At 44.1% G+C, this 17144-nt stretch overlaps 1 protein-coding gene across 2 annotated transcripts in view; it reads right to left on the bottom strand.

Annotated features, from left to right (window-relative positions):
* The window catches only part of PTGFRN (prostaglandin F2 receptor inhibitor), a 78070-nt gene extending 64792 nt beyond the window's left edge, over positions 1-13278 (bottom strand). The window contains exon 1 of one of the 2 annotated variants that reach the window (XM_053386429.1): positions 12914-13278. In XM_053386429.1, coding sequence (XP_053242404.1) covers positions 12914-12968 — 55 coding nt within the window. In that variant the 5' untranslated portion in view covers positions 12969-13278. The remainder of the gene's footprint in view (positions 1-12913) is intronic. The other variant, XM_053386428.1, reaches the window with a different exon arrangement.
* Between the last annotated feature and the right edge of the window lie 3866 nt (positions 13279-17144).

The raw sequence follows: 17144 nt of genomic DNA, 5'->3' as shown, positions 1-17144 counted from the left end.
CCTCCCCCCCCTCCATTTGGCAGTTATACAGTGTGAACACACCTAGTCATCTTGAGCTAAACAGCAGTGCTTCTAAGCTAAGAGCAAGAAAGCAGCTATAGGCCTGACCCTGCAAACAAAAGCCTCTGTACTACACCCCATATAGCCTGTGCTTCCATATAGAGTTGCCAGGTGTGTATCATTCTCATTATGCAGCTGCAGGGAGATCTGCTGTGCTGTCGTAAGGAAGGGCCATCCATTGTTGGAAGAAGCTGCAACATTTTGAATGCAAACTTCATCCGTGTGAGAAATAAAGACACTGAATTTATACAGGATCATGCCAACAGAAGCTACCTTAGTACCAATGATTAATTGCCAACCCCCACTCCAACAGTAACACAATTTCCAATCAAAAATGCAAAATCACTGTTTTCCAAATGATTTGGGGAAACATTTTATGAGCAAATATGCACAGCAAAGCCCTGGTACTTGCTTTTCTTTCTGTGCTTTTCTTAAAGAAAAGCAAATTGGGGAAGGGGTGAATTGAGCATCCTGTTTTCTCTGGGACCAATGGGCTAAAGTAAACATTAAGGGCAAACGTTATAATCTTTTGAAGATTGGGATTTTGAGTGGCAATGGAGATCCTTAACCCTTTCCCTTTATCTGCTCCAAGTCCACCCCCATAATGCCACACATTGTTTTAACCCCACATTTCAAAGGTGATTTTGAATTCCATGGAGTTAAAGCTGTATGGAAGAGATAGATTTGGAGCAGACCAACAATGGATAGGGTGTTCACCACCTCTGCCCCACCTCTTCTCTACTCAAGATCCCCACACTCAACACTGCTTACACTTCAACTGAAGGAAGAAAATATGACACAGACCAGGAGTCATCTAAGTGTTCCTAATCACTCGAACCCAATTGCATTAGAAAATGTGTGTTATGGGAAGCCAGCACACAATTTAAAATTAGCATCACACCTTTGCTGCTTCTGTCAGTTGCGATTCCCTGGAACCCACTCCCCCTTTTAAAACTCAGAACGAACTGATAAAAGCCACTTGTTTCACAGTTCTGCCAAGACTATCTAGGGAAGCGCTCCAGTTAATAATGGCAGACAGAGTTCAAACTGCAAGTCAAACTACAAGTCAAATCATAGTCAGGAAATGCAATTGTTTATCATGAGCTCCAACTGAAAGCCATGACAGACTTCTTTCTTTCTGAAGCTTAAAAAACAAGAGTCCTTTCTAAGAGTACTATATATAGACACAGAGGAGCTGTATGCCTGCAGTAAGCCACCCTTTATTTACTCAACCATATATTTAATTCACATAACCATTTTCTGAAGCAAAACTGCACCATCAGCCAAATGAAACAAAAGATCCCATATAACGCAACACCAGAGTTAGCGTTCTGTAATTCCCTCCGATCACCCGCATGGTTCTTTGGAGTCGTGGCCTAACCACAACCTCTGCAACCACCTGATGATCCATGGCAAATTGCTTTTAAACTGAGAGGGGGTTCAAAAGCAGCTTGCAGTTAGAATTGAGGCCAGCTGTTTCAAGCCAAAAATCCCATTAAACTAGCCCAAACTCCTTGCCAGAGCTGAAGTAGCTGTTTTGACTCCAGCCATAGTTGTTACTGCTGGTATGCCGAGCAAAGTTAACCATCGCAATGCAGGATTTAGAGATGGGGAATCTGCCATTATGTGTCCTTCCCAGAAGCCCTTGGTGAAACCTGCACAGCACCTAAAGAGCCTCATTCGAATGTCTGCTACCTCCTCCCACACTCCGCTTTAAGACGTTTACAAGACTCGGATAACTTGGACACCAGCCAATTTTTCTCTTCCCCTTGGACCATTAACCATCTGGCCTTATGCAGAGTTCTGGAGAATGCAAACGCTTGTGCCCCATTTTGTGATGTTGGTTAGCTGAATAAATGTATTGGCATAATACACAGAGAGAGGAAGGTTGCCTTTCCAGGACCCGGGATAGCAAGAAGGTACACACACCCATCTGTGCACTTGGTTATTACCAAGGTGCAACCTTTCCTGCCTTTCTTGATGTCTTCCACTGCCCAAGAAAAAAAAAGAACTTAGCTGAGAGCTACCAGTTTTCTTCCTTTCCCCTTCCTATTCCCTCCCACTCAAGTGGAGGAGGAGAAAATAGTGTTATTTACTTAGTTAGCAACTGACGTTAACTGGGGAATGGTACTACATCTGCCACCTGGGCTTGTCTTGGGGTAAAAAGGTGTGTAGTAATCCTGCCCCTCTTAGCTCTTTGAATATTCTAATGGTGTTGGAGGAAATATGGGGGAGACAATGGATAAGGTAAAGAAGAGATCTTTGTAAACACCCCTTCTTCCATAATACAGTGGTACCTTGGCTCTTGAACTTAATCTGTTCCAGGAGTCTGTTCAACTCCTAAAACCGTTCAAAAACCAAGGCACAGCTTCCGATTGGCTGCAATAACTTCCTGCACTCAAGTGGAAGCCGTGTCGGAAGTTCAGCTTCTGAAAAACGTTCACAAACCGGAACACTTACTTCCGGGTTTGCCATTTGATAACCAAGGTGTTTCTTGGCTGAACTGCTTTAGAACCATGTACCAAAAGTGCAATGTCCTTGACACACACACAACAGCAGTATCCCACTCTCTCCCCATTTTGCCCTTAGAGTGCTATCAGAAGCTGCTCTGCCAGCTCACACCTCACTGAGCTTAATGGGCCTTATGCCAGCCAAATGCTTAAGCATCCACTGTGCATAATACTTTGCTGTATCCAAGTGAGATATGCCTGCACTTGCCCCGTCCCGTCCCTGCCATTACAGAAGTTTACAAAGCAAGCTATCATGAGCAAAACTGAAGTGAGAGCACACAACATTTGTCAACACTTGCTGCAATCTACCATTAAGTCAGATTACTGGAATACCAGCTTTCCTCTAACTGTTACATGGATACAAACCGTAATATCGCCTTTCAAGTTGCATTTGAGGAAAAATTGTTTTAGGTACTCTATACAGATTCAAGTCTTGACATTTGAATGCAATTCAGATTTTGAAACAGAGGTTGTAAATTCAAAATAAGACTCCAGAAACTTAGCACCATCTACTTGTTGACACTCTTAATAGTTTAAATGTTTTAAAAAAAACAGTTCTTTTCTTTCTCCATTAGCTTTCCCTACCCCCTTTTTCGTGTTTCCATTTAGACTGTAAGCTTGCAGGTATAGTTTTGTGGTTAATTCTGTGTTTTGCACCATTTTGGGTTTCTTGTCTTCCTCTTCACCACATAGACCCTCTTCTGCTTTGCATTCTCCACCCAGAACATTAGTTACAGCAAGCAGGGCCACCTCCCTCACTCTCCCAGGACTCTAGCAAGAGTAAGGTAAAGGTAAAGGGACACCTGACCATTAGGTCCAGTCGTGACCAACTCTGGGGTTGGGGTGCTCATCTCGCTCTATAGGCTGAGGGAGCCAGCATTTGTCTGCAGACAGCTTCCGGGTCATGTGGCCAGCATGACTAAGCCGCTTCTGGAGAACCAGAGCAGCACACAGAAACGCCGTTTACCTTCCCGCCAGAGCAGTACCTATTTATCTACTTGCACTTTTTGGCGTGCTTTGGAACTGCTGGGTTTGCAGGAGCAGGGACCGAGCAACGGGAGCTCACCCCATGGCGGGGATTCAAACCACTGACCTTCTGATCAGCAAGTCTTAGGCTCTGTGGTTTAACCCACAGCGCCACCCGCGTCCCCAGATATAAGAGTAGGAATGATACAGTCCAGAAAGGGGGCAGATAAAAGAGAAGAGAAGAGATTGGCTTGACCACTACTGACTTTTGCCACACCCATGTCTGTCATGCACACCCTGACAGATTGCAGCCCTTGACAGTGACAACAAAAGGTTTTGCACTTCTGTTATAAATAGAGTACCAAGACCAATTTTAAATATGCAAGTTAGTGCCTCATATGATGGCAATTCAGACAGAATGTTCACTCCTTTGGGACCAGTTCATATGACAGTTTTGTTCTACGCAAGCAGTCTCAACCATCCGCAGCAAGTATTCATGTGAAGAGTGTTCATCTGGGTCCTTACGGATACGCAGTTAACAGCAATTCCAACTACTGAGATAACAGGAATTGTTCCTCCTGGATCTGTCAACTCTCGCGCTACGTTTATGCTTACATAGAGGGTCAGAAGTTGGGACTGCTGACATATATAAAAAGGGTGTTTAATTGAGATGGTCCTTTGAAGCACGGCTCTCAAAGAACATACACTACTGGACTTCACTGCAGCAGCCAAAGTTTCTAAAGGTGGCCTAAGCAGAGAATAACAGAAGAGGGTGAAGGAGGGTGGAAAGAATGTCACATAGCAATAAATCCTTGCGTGGCACAGAATTGTCATTCCCAGTTATGAGCATACTTCAGTATTAAGATCTAGTCAAAAACTCAAGTTTGACAGGCAGGCAAATAATACTTCTCTACCATTTCTCTACTTCTTCTTCCTCACACTGTTCACCTCCCATTGTCTCAAAGAGAAAAGAAGTGAGGAGGCTAGCCTATTTCCCCAAACCTGACCATGCTATTCGCTCCCCCCAAATCCTTCAGGAAGTAAAAGGGGTTAAGTGGCATTTTAGACATTCGTATATCCATCAGTTACTCCTCCTCTTGAACCTGTCTCCTAAAGGAGGCTTAGAAGACAGAGGAAGCAGCAGAATCCTATTGCACACACACATATTACCCTAGAACTGCTTCAGGAAAGATAGCAGAGGCATTGTTCCTCCTGTTCAGGAAGGCTAAGTCACTAATGCCAAAGACTCTGGTGGCATCTTCCCCTCACCTCCCATGTAAAGCTGACTTGCATCCATTGCGCCCCAAGCACCTTGCAAGGGCACTCCTCTACCCAGTAATAACAATCCAAGTTTAACTCCTTTGTTTTGATTAGTGTGCTATCATAACCAGTATCTGGCAAATTGCCATCTAGTAGAGCAGGACCAAGATTGCAATAGGATGAGTTTCTCCTACCACACCATTTGAGCATCCCCACAAATACTCAGCTTCAACAAGAGCTTATTCCTTGAACACCAACTAAGTAGTAGTCAGACATGTTTAGAGTCACATGCCTGTCAAGTGTGTCAATAGTGGCTGAATAACATGGCTTGTCATCTTTCAAACTCTACCCTACATTGCAGCCCATTTACTTTGCCTCAGAGAAGTCTACCTTTACAGTACGTTTATTCTTAAAATATGATAAACCACCACAAAATATTAATTTTCTCTTCGTGGAAACTCAGCACTGTGTTGTGATCACAGAGTCCTACTACAAAGCTGACTGTGCAAACCCCAAAATTAGAACCATCAGCCCATCCTGGCCATTTACTGCATTTCAGCGCAGATTCACACCTCCAAGATAGCATTCCCTGTTCAAACAAGCAGCTCTCAATTATTTCCTCATTCTCAGCTCTAAAGAACAATGCAATCTCTTTAGACTCACTCACAATACCATTTTCATTTTATAAAAGTGTCTAACAGTGCAGTAAACTGTAAATCAAACCTGAGCTTCAATGATTCACAGAACCTGAAGTTCATTTGTATTGGGAAATCTACCCTTTATCTGCTGCCAAAACATAAGAACAGCTATATTCATGCAATAAGTTGTGCCAAAAAGCCCACCCAAGATTTGGTGGCCTCTATCTTACGCCATCCCAGAAACATGAGCAGTTTTACTCTTGCCTTCCTATATAGTATTCCTCATTTTTTCTCCAAATTACAAAAATTCTTCCATGGAGAAACACATTATTAAAACATCCCACTTTACTGAAACAGTACAGGGCCAGTTAATGTTGCAGATTGTGCAAATGAACAACAAGCACAAGAAAAGAAACCCGATACACAGATCAGGTGAACAACGCACAGGTTAATTAATTTCCTTTTGCACCACAAGTCCACAATGAATATTAAAACATGCATCAAGAAGAGTAAAACTGAGAGTACATGGTCAGACTAGTTCAAGTCCCAGATCACAACAATGATGGCAATGCACAGAGTGGCATTTCTCCCCCCAGACACAAGGGTGCTAAATTTCATGCAGCAAGCCAAGTATTATCAGAGAAATGTGATCCTCTTTAGATTTTCAGATGTTTTCAGCATAGGCACTGTGAGAAGGTCAAAGACCTTCAGTTTCAATTTAGTATTGGGTGAACCAATAGTGTAAGTACCGGTAAATCCATTGATTATAATTAAACCTAGTACATTCTCCATCAAGTATCTTCCCCCCCACACACATACCCTCTATCTGCTTTCCTTGATTATTAGCACTTTGCATCCTATATCCGCAACACATTCTTGAACAGTTCTTCACTTGCCAGATGTACATAAAAGTTGCTTAATATCTTTGGATTTCATATTTCATGAATTTTGGGAAACTAAATAATATTTTATTAGCTTTAGACTTGTCTATGTTTTGCATGAGTCTTTATTCCAATACATAGTTTTAGAAGAGATATGCTCTCCACATCCATATCCATCATTTCTCATTCATTAGCATTTTCCCAACTTCTTATTTAACAAACTGCCTCAGCTGCTTTCGCTATAGCAATATGAAACTATTAAGGGCACTGTGTCCTTGGAGATATTAGCATGGAGTCACACTGGCATTTTATTTAATTTAAATCAATAATCAACTGAACCCACAAGGGCTCAGCAAAGATAGTGTTTAAGACAAACCATGATATCAACAAGGATATAGAAAATACAGAAAATTATATACTGCTAAATTAAGAATCCCCCCCCCCTCTGTGGGAGTTCCAAGTACTTTTTGCAAACCACTTTGATGTGGTGGTGGTTGATTTTTACAATCAAGCAGTGTATACATTTTATGAATGAATAAATAAATAAACAAACACTTTTCCATAAGAAATACTTTTCCATAAGATACTGTCTAGTAAGGGGGGGGGATACTTTTCCATAAGAAGCTGTCATCTAGTAAGAGACCATAATTCCTTTGAGACTAAAATTCCACTACCTCCAATACTGGTGAGCTATATATTTCCAGAAACTCACAGACAGGGAATGGAGATAATTGTCTTCTCTTGCTTGCACCAGCATCTAATACTCAAAGAAGCACACACCCTCTCAGACTAGTGGCTCTCTCAAGGCTAACAGCCATTAAGAGGCCAATCCTTCATAAATGTGTTTAATTTTCTAAAGCCATGTAAGCTAGTAGCCATTGCTGCATCTCATGGGAGAAAACGTATTTTGTTAAATACTCATAGAAGTACTTTTGGCAAGTGTTTCAATTCAACTGGCAACCCCAAGATTACAGAATAGAGAAAGAACACTATCCATCATCAACACATTTTTGTAAACCTCCATCATGTCCAACCATCTACAACACAGTCCAGAAAAAGGAGTCTAAAACACTTTAATCACTCTACAAATTTGTAGGTATTTTTTTCTTGAATGCTTCAGAATAATAAACAGTATCCAAAAGTGGCACCATAGACAGCAGTCAGCCGCCAACAATTCTCTCTATGCTCTTAGTATTCAAGCTCATCTTGTGAACTGTACATTCAAAAGTGTATTTGTTGCTCAAATGAGATAGGACTATTTTATCTGCTTCATGTGCATAAATAAATTCTATAATTTGCAGCCTCAATATATATGTTTTAAATATGGAAACAGAAATCCCGTGTGTATTCTGCTCAGACAGTTGTTACAAGCAGCAAGAAGGGACTACATCAATTTATCTGAAGTATGGCTTTCACCTGCGTATGGGAGGTTAGGGGAGGGGTAGTACTTCTGGTGGGGGATATGTCATGCTCCTTCTGAAGTAATTTGTTCACCTTGGGTGAACAGCTCTCAGCTGGGGCTCATAGAAGCTGTCAGCATACAACAATGGCCACACCCCAGGAAATGGTTTCAGCTGGCTAACTGATGGGCAGCTGATAGGTTTCAAACCCTCTGCGAGTTAGAAACTTCCCCTGCATGTGAAGACAAGCTCCGGCAGACTGAGCAGACAAGAGCAATAATGGGTGCAATGGCCAAGAGGGCAGTTTCTGCATGTGCTGTAGAGGGAAATGAGGGGCTGGTGGGGTTCATCAACCTGGGAAGACAGCCCATCTAGGAGAAGGAAAACTCTTATCCTAAACCTCTGCTGGCTTGCGAGATATTTCAGGAGAAGAAAAGGCTACACAAATCCCGAGCTAAGTCCCTAAGGTGGTTGGACAGCACCTTGTACATCTCCTTCTGGCAACCCTTGCAGCCAAACTGATGACAAACATGGTGCTCTGCTCTCCACACATCAGAGTAGCCAAGAAAGGGGGTATTGCTGTCTGGGTAGCCCAGGACCTCCATACACCCTGCCTAGGCTTGCACCCCAGGGAGATCACATCGGTGTGCTAACCCAGTGGTTTGACTCTACCCCTGGAGGCATACTCCATTCCCTCTTGAGACAGATGGATGCCAACAACAGCAATGGTCAATAATGGGAAATAATTAGTGTGAAAAATATCTGCACCATCCACCTGGATGCAATCACTTTGCAGAGCCTTAAATTCTTCTGAAATTTAGGAACAGAGGAGAAGAGCAAGAGCATGTAAAAAGTGGTTGATCTCAGTGAAGCAAGGCCACACTGATCTCTCTTTTCATACCAAGTTGGGCAAACCCTACTCTTAAAAGTGCTGGATGACAGAGCAGAATTGTTATTATTCTTTACCACAGAGGAATGAGGAAAATGTAATATCAGGTTGCTGGCAGTTGGAAAAGAACAGGTAACTCAGCACATATTAATTTCACCCTTTAATCCTTTCAAGCATCAGGACTTTCCCATATCTTTCCTCTGCATACTCATTTCTAGTATTGATCAGTGAAATAGCATATCTAATGGGCAAAGCCCTTTACACTCTCTCTTGCTTTGACTTTTTACCATAATTGCATTGCCAAGAACACTGTTTCATGAGGTTCATGATTACAAGCAGACAAGCAACTAATTACTGGAAGCCTTTAACTGCAGGGTTTTGAATTAAACCTTGATTCAAATTACTAACTGTTGTAGCATCAAAGAAATCAAACAGCTGGAAATGCAAGCCATTGCAAACAATGGACATGAAATGAAGCTCTCTGAAAGATCCCTAATGCTAGCCAGGAACTGGAGATTAGACAGAAAAAGCAATGCAAGAACTTCCGAGGCATGGAAGACAAATATTGATTACCTGGGGATTTTGAATGTTGATTGGGAATGTTCTTGCTGTGGTACAACATGAGTCACCTGCTTTCCCTCAAGCCCTTTCCCACCAAAAGAAAGAAGCAGTTTTTTAATTAAATGGAACAGTTATCTTAATTAGGACTGGAAAGGCTGACATTTGCTCAGGTTACAGATCAAATACACACAACTTGCATAAGAACTTGCAAGGTGGCTTTCCACGTGGTTTGGCAAAAAAACAGACCTACTTGTGGGTATTTAATTTTTTTCCTGCAGTTCTCATGCTGTTAAAAGGTAAACTAAAGACTGAAGCACTCATGCTCAGAATGCAATGCCACATGCCATCAGCAGGTTCAGCCACCTTCCCAAAACATGTACCTCAACTGTGTCCCTATGAAACCATAGTTAGAAGACACGCTCTGTTGAAGGCAGAAATAGCGACGCATTTCCTTGTACACTTACTTGGTTTGGTAAATATATAACTACGGTAGGTAATTAGCCCGATAGCAGGAAAGACCTTTGGTCATGTCCCCTATACATGCCATACCAAACCTCTGCAAATATATGTATCAGCAAATTATTTCCCTAAATTTCAACATTCATAGACACAAGGCCTAACTAAATATACTTGACATTTTCTGATACAGGCAACCTCCCATTTACACGTGTTCCGAGGCACTGCACGCATCAGTGAAATTGTGTATTTTTGAAACACCACAAGAAAAACCTACAAACACCCTGTTCCACCCCTGCCCTGTCCCTTTTTGTGACATTTTGGTGACTTTTTGCATCACTTTCAGGTTCGGTGCAATGCATGCATGCACGGTCGTGCACATAATTGAACGCGCATAAATGGCAGGTTGCCTGTACCCTATTCACTCATATGAAGGAGACAGTATCAAACTCCCAACAAACCTGCCTCTCATTACCACTGTACAATCATGCAAAAATGAGAGAAAGAATTTTTAAAATATTTGTCTACAGCCTTCTCTCTGTAGCCAACGTTAACACAAGGGCTCTTTAAAACAAGTGATCTTCCATCAGCATTGTGGGCAGTGAAAAGGTAAAAAAAAAAAAGAGCAAAGGACCCCTGGACATTTGAGTCCAGTCAAAGGTGACCGTGGGGTTGCGGCGCTCATCTCACTTTCAGGCCGAGGGAGCAGGCGTTTGTCCACAGACAGCTTTCCGGGTTATGTGGCCAGCATGACTAAACCGCTTCTGGTGCAAAGGAACACTGTGATGGAAACCAGAGCGCACAGAAATGCTGTTTACCTTCCTGCCACAGTGATACCTATTTATCTACTTGCACTGGTGTGCTTTCAAACTGCTAGGTTGGCAGAAGCTGGGAGCCCACCCCGTCATGTGGATTTGAACCGCTGACCTTCTGATCAGCAAGCCCAAGAGGCTCAGTGGTTTAGACCACAGCGCCACCTACGTCTCTACTGGGCAGTACCACATGCACAACTGAATGTTGGAACTAGCATTTTTATTATCACACTATATGTGATGACACCCAGGTCTGTTCACATCAGGACTAGTCTTATCTTTAGATCAAGAGGGACACACAGATTAAGGAAGAATGAACCTTCCTATACCCGCAATTTGCCTGCCTGTAGTCTCTTCCCTCTACCACCTCCGCCTTGTGATTCTCACATAGCCCCTCTCACTTCCACTATTGGAGGCCACCTGGGGGAGTGAAATGGGGAGGGGGAAATAAACTGCAAGGAAGTAAGTTTAGCACTCAGATATGCATCCACGTGGCCCCTTTTCTCTAAAAAGGCAACAAACCATTGGGTCCAACACCATTACTTTTTATTTTATTTGGACAAACTTGGGTCAACAAGCAAGTCTGCCACAAAACTAATACATGTACACAGCCCTAGGCCATGAAGGGCAGATCTGTCTTCTTTGAACTAAATGGACAGGAACACCAGGTCCACTAAATATTTTAAGTTAAGGAATTATTTAAACCATTCATTTCATCTTAGAGGAGGGGGCTGGAGACATGAAAAATGGTGTGTCCAAATTATAATAAATCCAATATTTTGCATATGAAAATACCAAGAACTTCTGATTTGATTAAGATCTAAGTACTGAAGAAATGATTTTAGATAACGAATAATTCTTAAGAGAAATGGTTCTTCGATTATGCACCCCAAGGCCTGCATTCCCATTACCCTCTGCTTAAGCCAATAAAATTATTGTAAATCTTGACATGTTAAACACTGAAGCTTTTCTATAAAACTTTACTGCGTTGTATAACCGATATCTTATAGGTTAATTACAGAAGCTCTGAAATATCTTTTCTTTAAGCTGTGATGCACTAGCAGTCTCATTTAAAAATCCCTCTAATTCTATATTTTCTAGGTTTTTTCACTCTCTCACACATGGTTCTTATTTTAAAATGTGTTGTTCTGAAGTGCTCCAAACACTAGAGCCCAAAAGCCAAGTATGGAACACTCCTAGTCTAGCACCGGAAAGCACACCAGGGCAGCTGTTCCAGAGAGTCTACAAACTTTTAGCAATTATAGATGTGCCATGCATTAATTAGTATGGTATATTCAGAACTCAAATTAACAACACTAAAATTAGCGCCAGAGCACTTCTGAACACCAGAACACCTCTGAATACCAGAACACACACACTCTCTCACACACACACCCAATGCATGCAAAACTCTTTAATGCTAGTTCTTTAATGCTGCAAAGCTATGTGGGCAAATTTCAGCAGAAGCATGTTTCCATTAAACTAGGTGTCATAGCAAGAACTAGGAAGTGAAATCAACTGCTGGACGCACTGGCATGGCAGCTTCCAAAATCAAAGAAGTGAATAAAATATACTGACGGAAACTGCGAAAGGTATAATCTAAGCACCGTATATGAACAATGTAAGAAGACGCCTTTCCCCCAAATCATTAAAAGTACCAAAGCTTTAGACAGAGAAGTTCACAATGATTTAATGAACTCCTACCTTAAAGGGCAGCCGCTAAAGCCAGCCATCCTATCCCCCCAAAGGTGACCATTCCCTATTCATGAGAAGGCTAGACAGAAAGCTAGACCTCCCGCTACATTAAGGAAGGAATTAGACACAGAGTTTAGTTACCTCTGCTATGACAGAGAGATGAAGAAGAATACAAGAGTGGATCTGTTTCCAGTCTTTTAACACCCGCTTATAAAGTGGAGATTAAAGCTGCATTAATGTTTTCTGAGGACATAAGAGGAATATGGCACTGGGGCGCGGTGTCTCATTTTCGGTCACGGAGTAGGGCTGCCTCCTCCAGTCAGAGAAATCACTTGGGACTCCAAAAGTGTGCCGGGTCTATTCACTGGAGAGCTGGGTCCTGCACAGGGGGGTGGGGGTGGGGAGAGACCTCCAAGCATGGGCAGAGTGCCTTCCTCCACTAACAACTTGCGCAGGTATATTTTTCCAAGCTTCAGAGGGTCACAACATGGCTCTCGAGCAAACAGCCCTACAGTTCAACCCTTGATGATTTTATTTTTAAAAAGACAAAGACCAAAAAAAAAACACCAACCCTAGGCACTGCTCATATCCCGCAACAGAGCTACAGGCGAATAAGGAACGCCGCGTATCCAAAAGCCAGGTCAGGTCAGGATCCCCACCACCCGAGTCGCGCTAAGATCGCCCTCACATCGCCTAGTGTCTCCCTCCCTTGCTCTCGCCCCCCACCCGCACATCCCACCCCTCTTTTTCCCACCCACCCCTCTCCCCAGGTTCCAAGGACTCACCAAATAGCGACAGGAGCAGCAGCAGAAGGGGCGCGTCCTCCCCTCGGTGCCCCATGCCTCTGCGTCCAGAATTGGGGGCGGGCAAGAAGCGCGCCGAGAGCCAGCCAGCCGGAGCCCCCCAAGTCGGTCAGCAAGCCAGCAGACCCTCAGCTAAAGTGGAGCCTCCAACAGGGGGTGGGGCCACAAAGCAATAACCCGAGCGCGAGGCAGAGCAGCCAGCAGCCCTCGCCCGCCTCTTCCCCGCTGGCTGGCTGGCTTGCCCTGGGAGCCGGCAGGAGCGAGGGAGCCGCCCGCCTCAGTCTCCGCCGTCGCCGCCGTCCCCCTCCTCAGCCCGGCCGCGCAGCCAACCACAGGGACAAACTTTCCCTGCCCCCGCCCCGCTCCCCCTCCCACAGGTGCCGAGGGAAGGCCGGCCCGGCCCCCACCCCCTTAAAGGGGAGGAGGAGGAGGAGGAGGAGGTGAAGCGGCTGCGCTCCCCGCCAGCCGGCAGCAGCGGCTTGTCCTCCGACGGCGCTGCCGAGGGATTCCCCGCGCCGCCTCAGCCCGGCCGAGGGAAGCCATCCACTAGTTCCATTGCATTGAACAACCAAGCAAGCTCCGCACCTCGCTCGGCACGCCCCGCACCCGGCGCGCGCTCTCGGCCGGTGCGCGGCGCTCGCCGCCAAATCCCGCCCCTTCCACTCTCTGTCTCGGCGCTGGGATCCCGAAAGGGGGAACAAAGTGCCGGCAACTAGAAAGCGAAGCCCTTCAAACCAGGCGGGAAGAAGAAAGAAGGCGGGGAGGGAGGAAGGAAGTTGGCCGCTCAGGCGGATAAAGCGCGCAAAGAGGCTCAAAGGGGAAAATCGAGTAGCCTGAAATAGTCCCACACGTTGGAAGTGAGAGAGGCGAAGGGTCCTGTCTCGCCTGTCAGAGTCGCGCGGAGGGTTTTATGGCTCGCAGCGCAATCCTAAAGTATATTTACTCCGGAGTCAGACTGGCCGGGTTTTGCTCCCAAGGAAACGTGGGTTAGGTTTGCAGCCTCGTACGCAAGCTCGTTTGCAAAGTAAATTCAGTTGAAATGGTAGGGGGAAAGGAAGTCCGATGGGAGATCGGGGACGTCTTTGGCGCACGAGTCCCGTCCCCCCGTCCCCCGCTTCTCCGCTTCAGGGGCTGTGTTTGGGCAATATGGGATTATGGGACACGCTGGGGATTACTGGTCAGAGAGGCAGACTCCGCGGGAAGCACTTCTCACTTGAGAAAGGGAGGTTTCTCGGCGCCACCTGCTTCCCAGTCGCAGCAAGAACGGCGAAAGGTCCTCCGCACCTTTTGCTCTAACGGCTTTAAATCCCTTCCCCTGGCGATGGAAGACGGAAAACAATAAACTGACAGACACCTATCAGGGAAGGGGGGGACGGACCTTGATCACATAGGTGTTGGCATCCGACAATCTCGAAAGACAATGGAGTGCGCCTCCGGGGGTGAAGTCAAACCGCTGCGTTAGTAGCACCAAAGTGGCCTCCCGGGATGCAAGAAACATCTTCGATTTTTAAAGGCAATCCTTTCCTCAAATCACAAACATGCCTCGCAATATTTCAGTGGTGTTTTATGTTATCCCTTATAGTATCCTTCTGGGCTGGCTTCCTGGGTTATGATCTGGAAAGATGGGACTGGTCGTCTTATTAGGTGGTGCTGGGTTACTGCTATTCTGTCCCATGGTCACTAGCCACCAGGAATGCTGAGAAGTTCTGTCTTGTCCCCATTTCTGTTTAATTCCTACCTTGGAATTCAATGTCAACCATTCGTTGTTGGTTAAGTGTGGATAGTGTAATTATACAATGAAGTCAGTAGGTGGCACAAGACTTTGATACAGTTGTACCTCGGGTTACATACGCTTCAGGTTACAGACTCCGCTAATCTAGAAATATTACCTCAGGTTAAGAACTTTGCTTCAGGATGAGAACAGAAATCGTGCTCCGGCAGCGCGGCAGCAGCAGGAGGCCCCATTAGCTAAAGTGGTGCTTCAGGTTAAGAACAGTTTCAGGTTAAGAACGGACCTCCAGAACGAATTAAGTACTTAACCCAAGGTACCACTGTACAGCGTATGGGTGGAATCAGGAGGATCCCAATGCTGTTCTTCGTTTGGACAGAGACAATAAAGTTATTGTCTAGTTTCTTTACTAGTGTGGCCTCTAAGCCTTCCATGACATTCTCTATGTCTTTTTAAAAAATGAAACCAAGTGTTAATCTACAAGTGTTATCAATGTAATGGACAAAATGTCACTCCATTTAAGGAAAGTCAATTCTATTATCACCACATTTTCACAGGCCTTCCAAAACACCTCCAGTATCATAAACATTAACAACCACTGGGAATGATAATCTACAATAAGGTACTTTTTACATCTAAAAGCTAGAGTCATTGCTCTTTCTATTTGAATGAGAAGGTGGGCTATGAACCCTCATGAGGAATTTATGAAAACAGACGCAGAGCCAATATATGTTAAGAGTATGTCCTCTATTGTGTGATACTGTGCTTTCCTTTGTTATAAAATATATTGGTATAATAACTGCCTTATGCAATGCTCTTCGGCTGTTTAGATATTGATCTCCTCTTACCACACAATAAATGAGAGTTGTAGGTTTTGGCCTACAGCCTCAAACATTCTTGAATTCTAGGCGAGGCTATTTGCTTTTCAGATCAGGCAACTGATGCTGTTGATTTAATTACTGTGGGTGGTTGTTTGCTGTTTGAGTTTCATTTTTAATCCACAGGTTTGATGAAGGAAAGGTATGCTGATTTAACACCACCTGGGGTCATCTGGAAAATAATTGTTACTGCTTCCTTGTTTCCCTGAACTGCTGTAAAAATACAAACCACAGCCCCAAAAAAGAATTCAATTTCAATATATTTCTGTTTTCCAGGGCATTTATATGGCAAAACCTGCATGCTACTGCTTACATGTGAGCTGAGCTAGCCTTTGGAAGATAAAAATGGAGGCACATACATTCAGAAGATGGATCTCAATGCATATAATTAAGGAGGTGAGATCTCTCTGTGTGTAACAAGTATTGGTGGGCCATTTCTAACTTAATTTCATTTTTGCCATCCTGGTGCCCTCCAGATGTTTTGAACTACAGCTCCAGCCAGCATGGCCACTGAAGACTTCTCTACCTGGTTATTTTGAGGGTAAGAATTTACTGTGGGGGCAGGATGTTCTAAAACTTTTAAAATTACAGTTCCCTGAACCTGACACAACTATCACAGGAAGGGAGTCTGAGGAACTGAGACAAACAGTGGTGAAAAGAAGTGCAGTTCTAGACCGCAATGATAAAATATAAACAGACAAATCACCAGGTCCAGATAGCATCCACCTGAGAGTTCTTAAAGAATTCAAATGTAAAACTGCTGGTTTTCTAACAATAAAAAAAAAACTTGTCCCTAAGACTAGCCTCCATACCTGAGGATAGAAAAGTGGCCAATGTAAGTCCAATTTTTAAAAAGGTATCCAGGGATGGGATCCTGAAAATTACAGGCAGCTTAGGAAAATAAATGGGCTGGCTGAGACTGATGGGAGCTATTTCCCAAAACTTATGGACAATACCAGGTTGGTGAGGACTGCTGCTTTATGTGGTTACTTCATGGGTGAGAGTTTGGGTGTGTAATTCTAATACAGTGAAACCTTGGTTCTCGAACACCTTGGTACTCAAACATTTCAGCTCCCGAATGCCGAAAACCCAGAAGTAACTGTTCCGGTTTTTTAATCCTTTTCAGAAGCCGAACGTCCGATGCGGCTGCCGGCTATTGTTTCCAGGGCGCCTGCACCAAATGGAAGCCGTGCCTTGGTTTTCAAACATTTTGGAAGTCGAACGGACTTCTGGAACGGATTACGTTCGAGAACCAAGGTACCACTGTATGTCTTAAATGTACTGGTATCTTGATATATGGTGGGAAAGCATATGGAATTTACATCCAGAGAGGAATGTGCAAATCCCCTTTGAGAAATTTTGTTGCTCCTATTTAAATTGTTTTCCTGGTTTCACTTGGATGTTGTGCCTGCGGCGGAATCTCTGAATTCGCTTCCAGTGTGACTTCATGGAAATACAATTACAACCTAGGACATTGGAAATCACTATCTCTCTCACACAGCAATCCCAGAAGTGTCATGGGGGGTTAAAGTCAAGTCAAGACAGTCCAATATTAATTTTTAATTTTAATTCAAAACGAATCCCAGCTGTCCTGAAAATACAAAGT

The sequence above is a fragment of the Podarcis raffonei genome, chromosome 4, assembly GCF_027172205.1.
Source record: "Podarcis raffonei isolate rPodRaf1 chromosome 4, rPodRaf1.pri, whole genome shotgun sequence".
Classification (NCBI taxonomy): domain Eukaryota; kingdom Metazoa; phylum Chordata; class Lepidosauria; order Squamata; family Lacertidae; genus Podarcis; species Podarcis raffonei.
The sequence above is the reverse complement of the archived record's forward strand: the minus strand, read 5'-3'. Positions and strand labels throughout refer to the sequence as shown.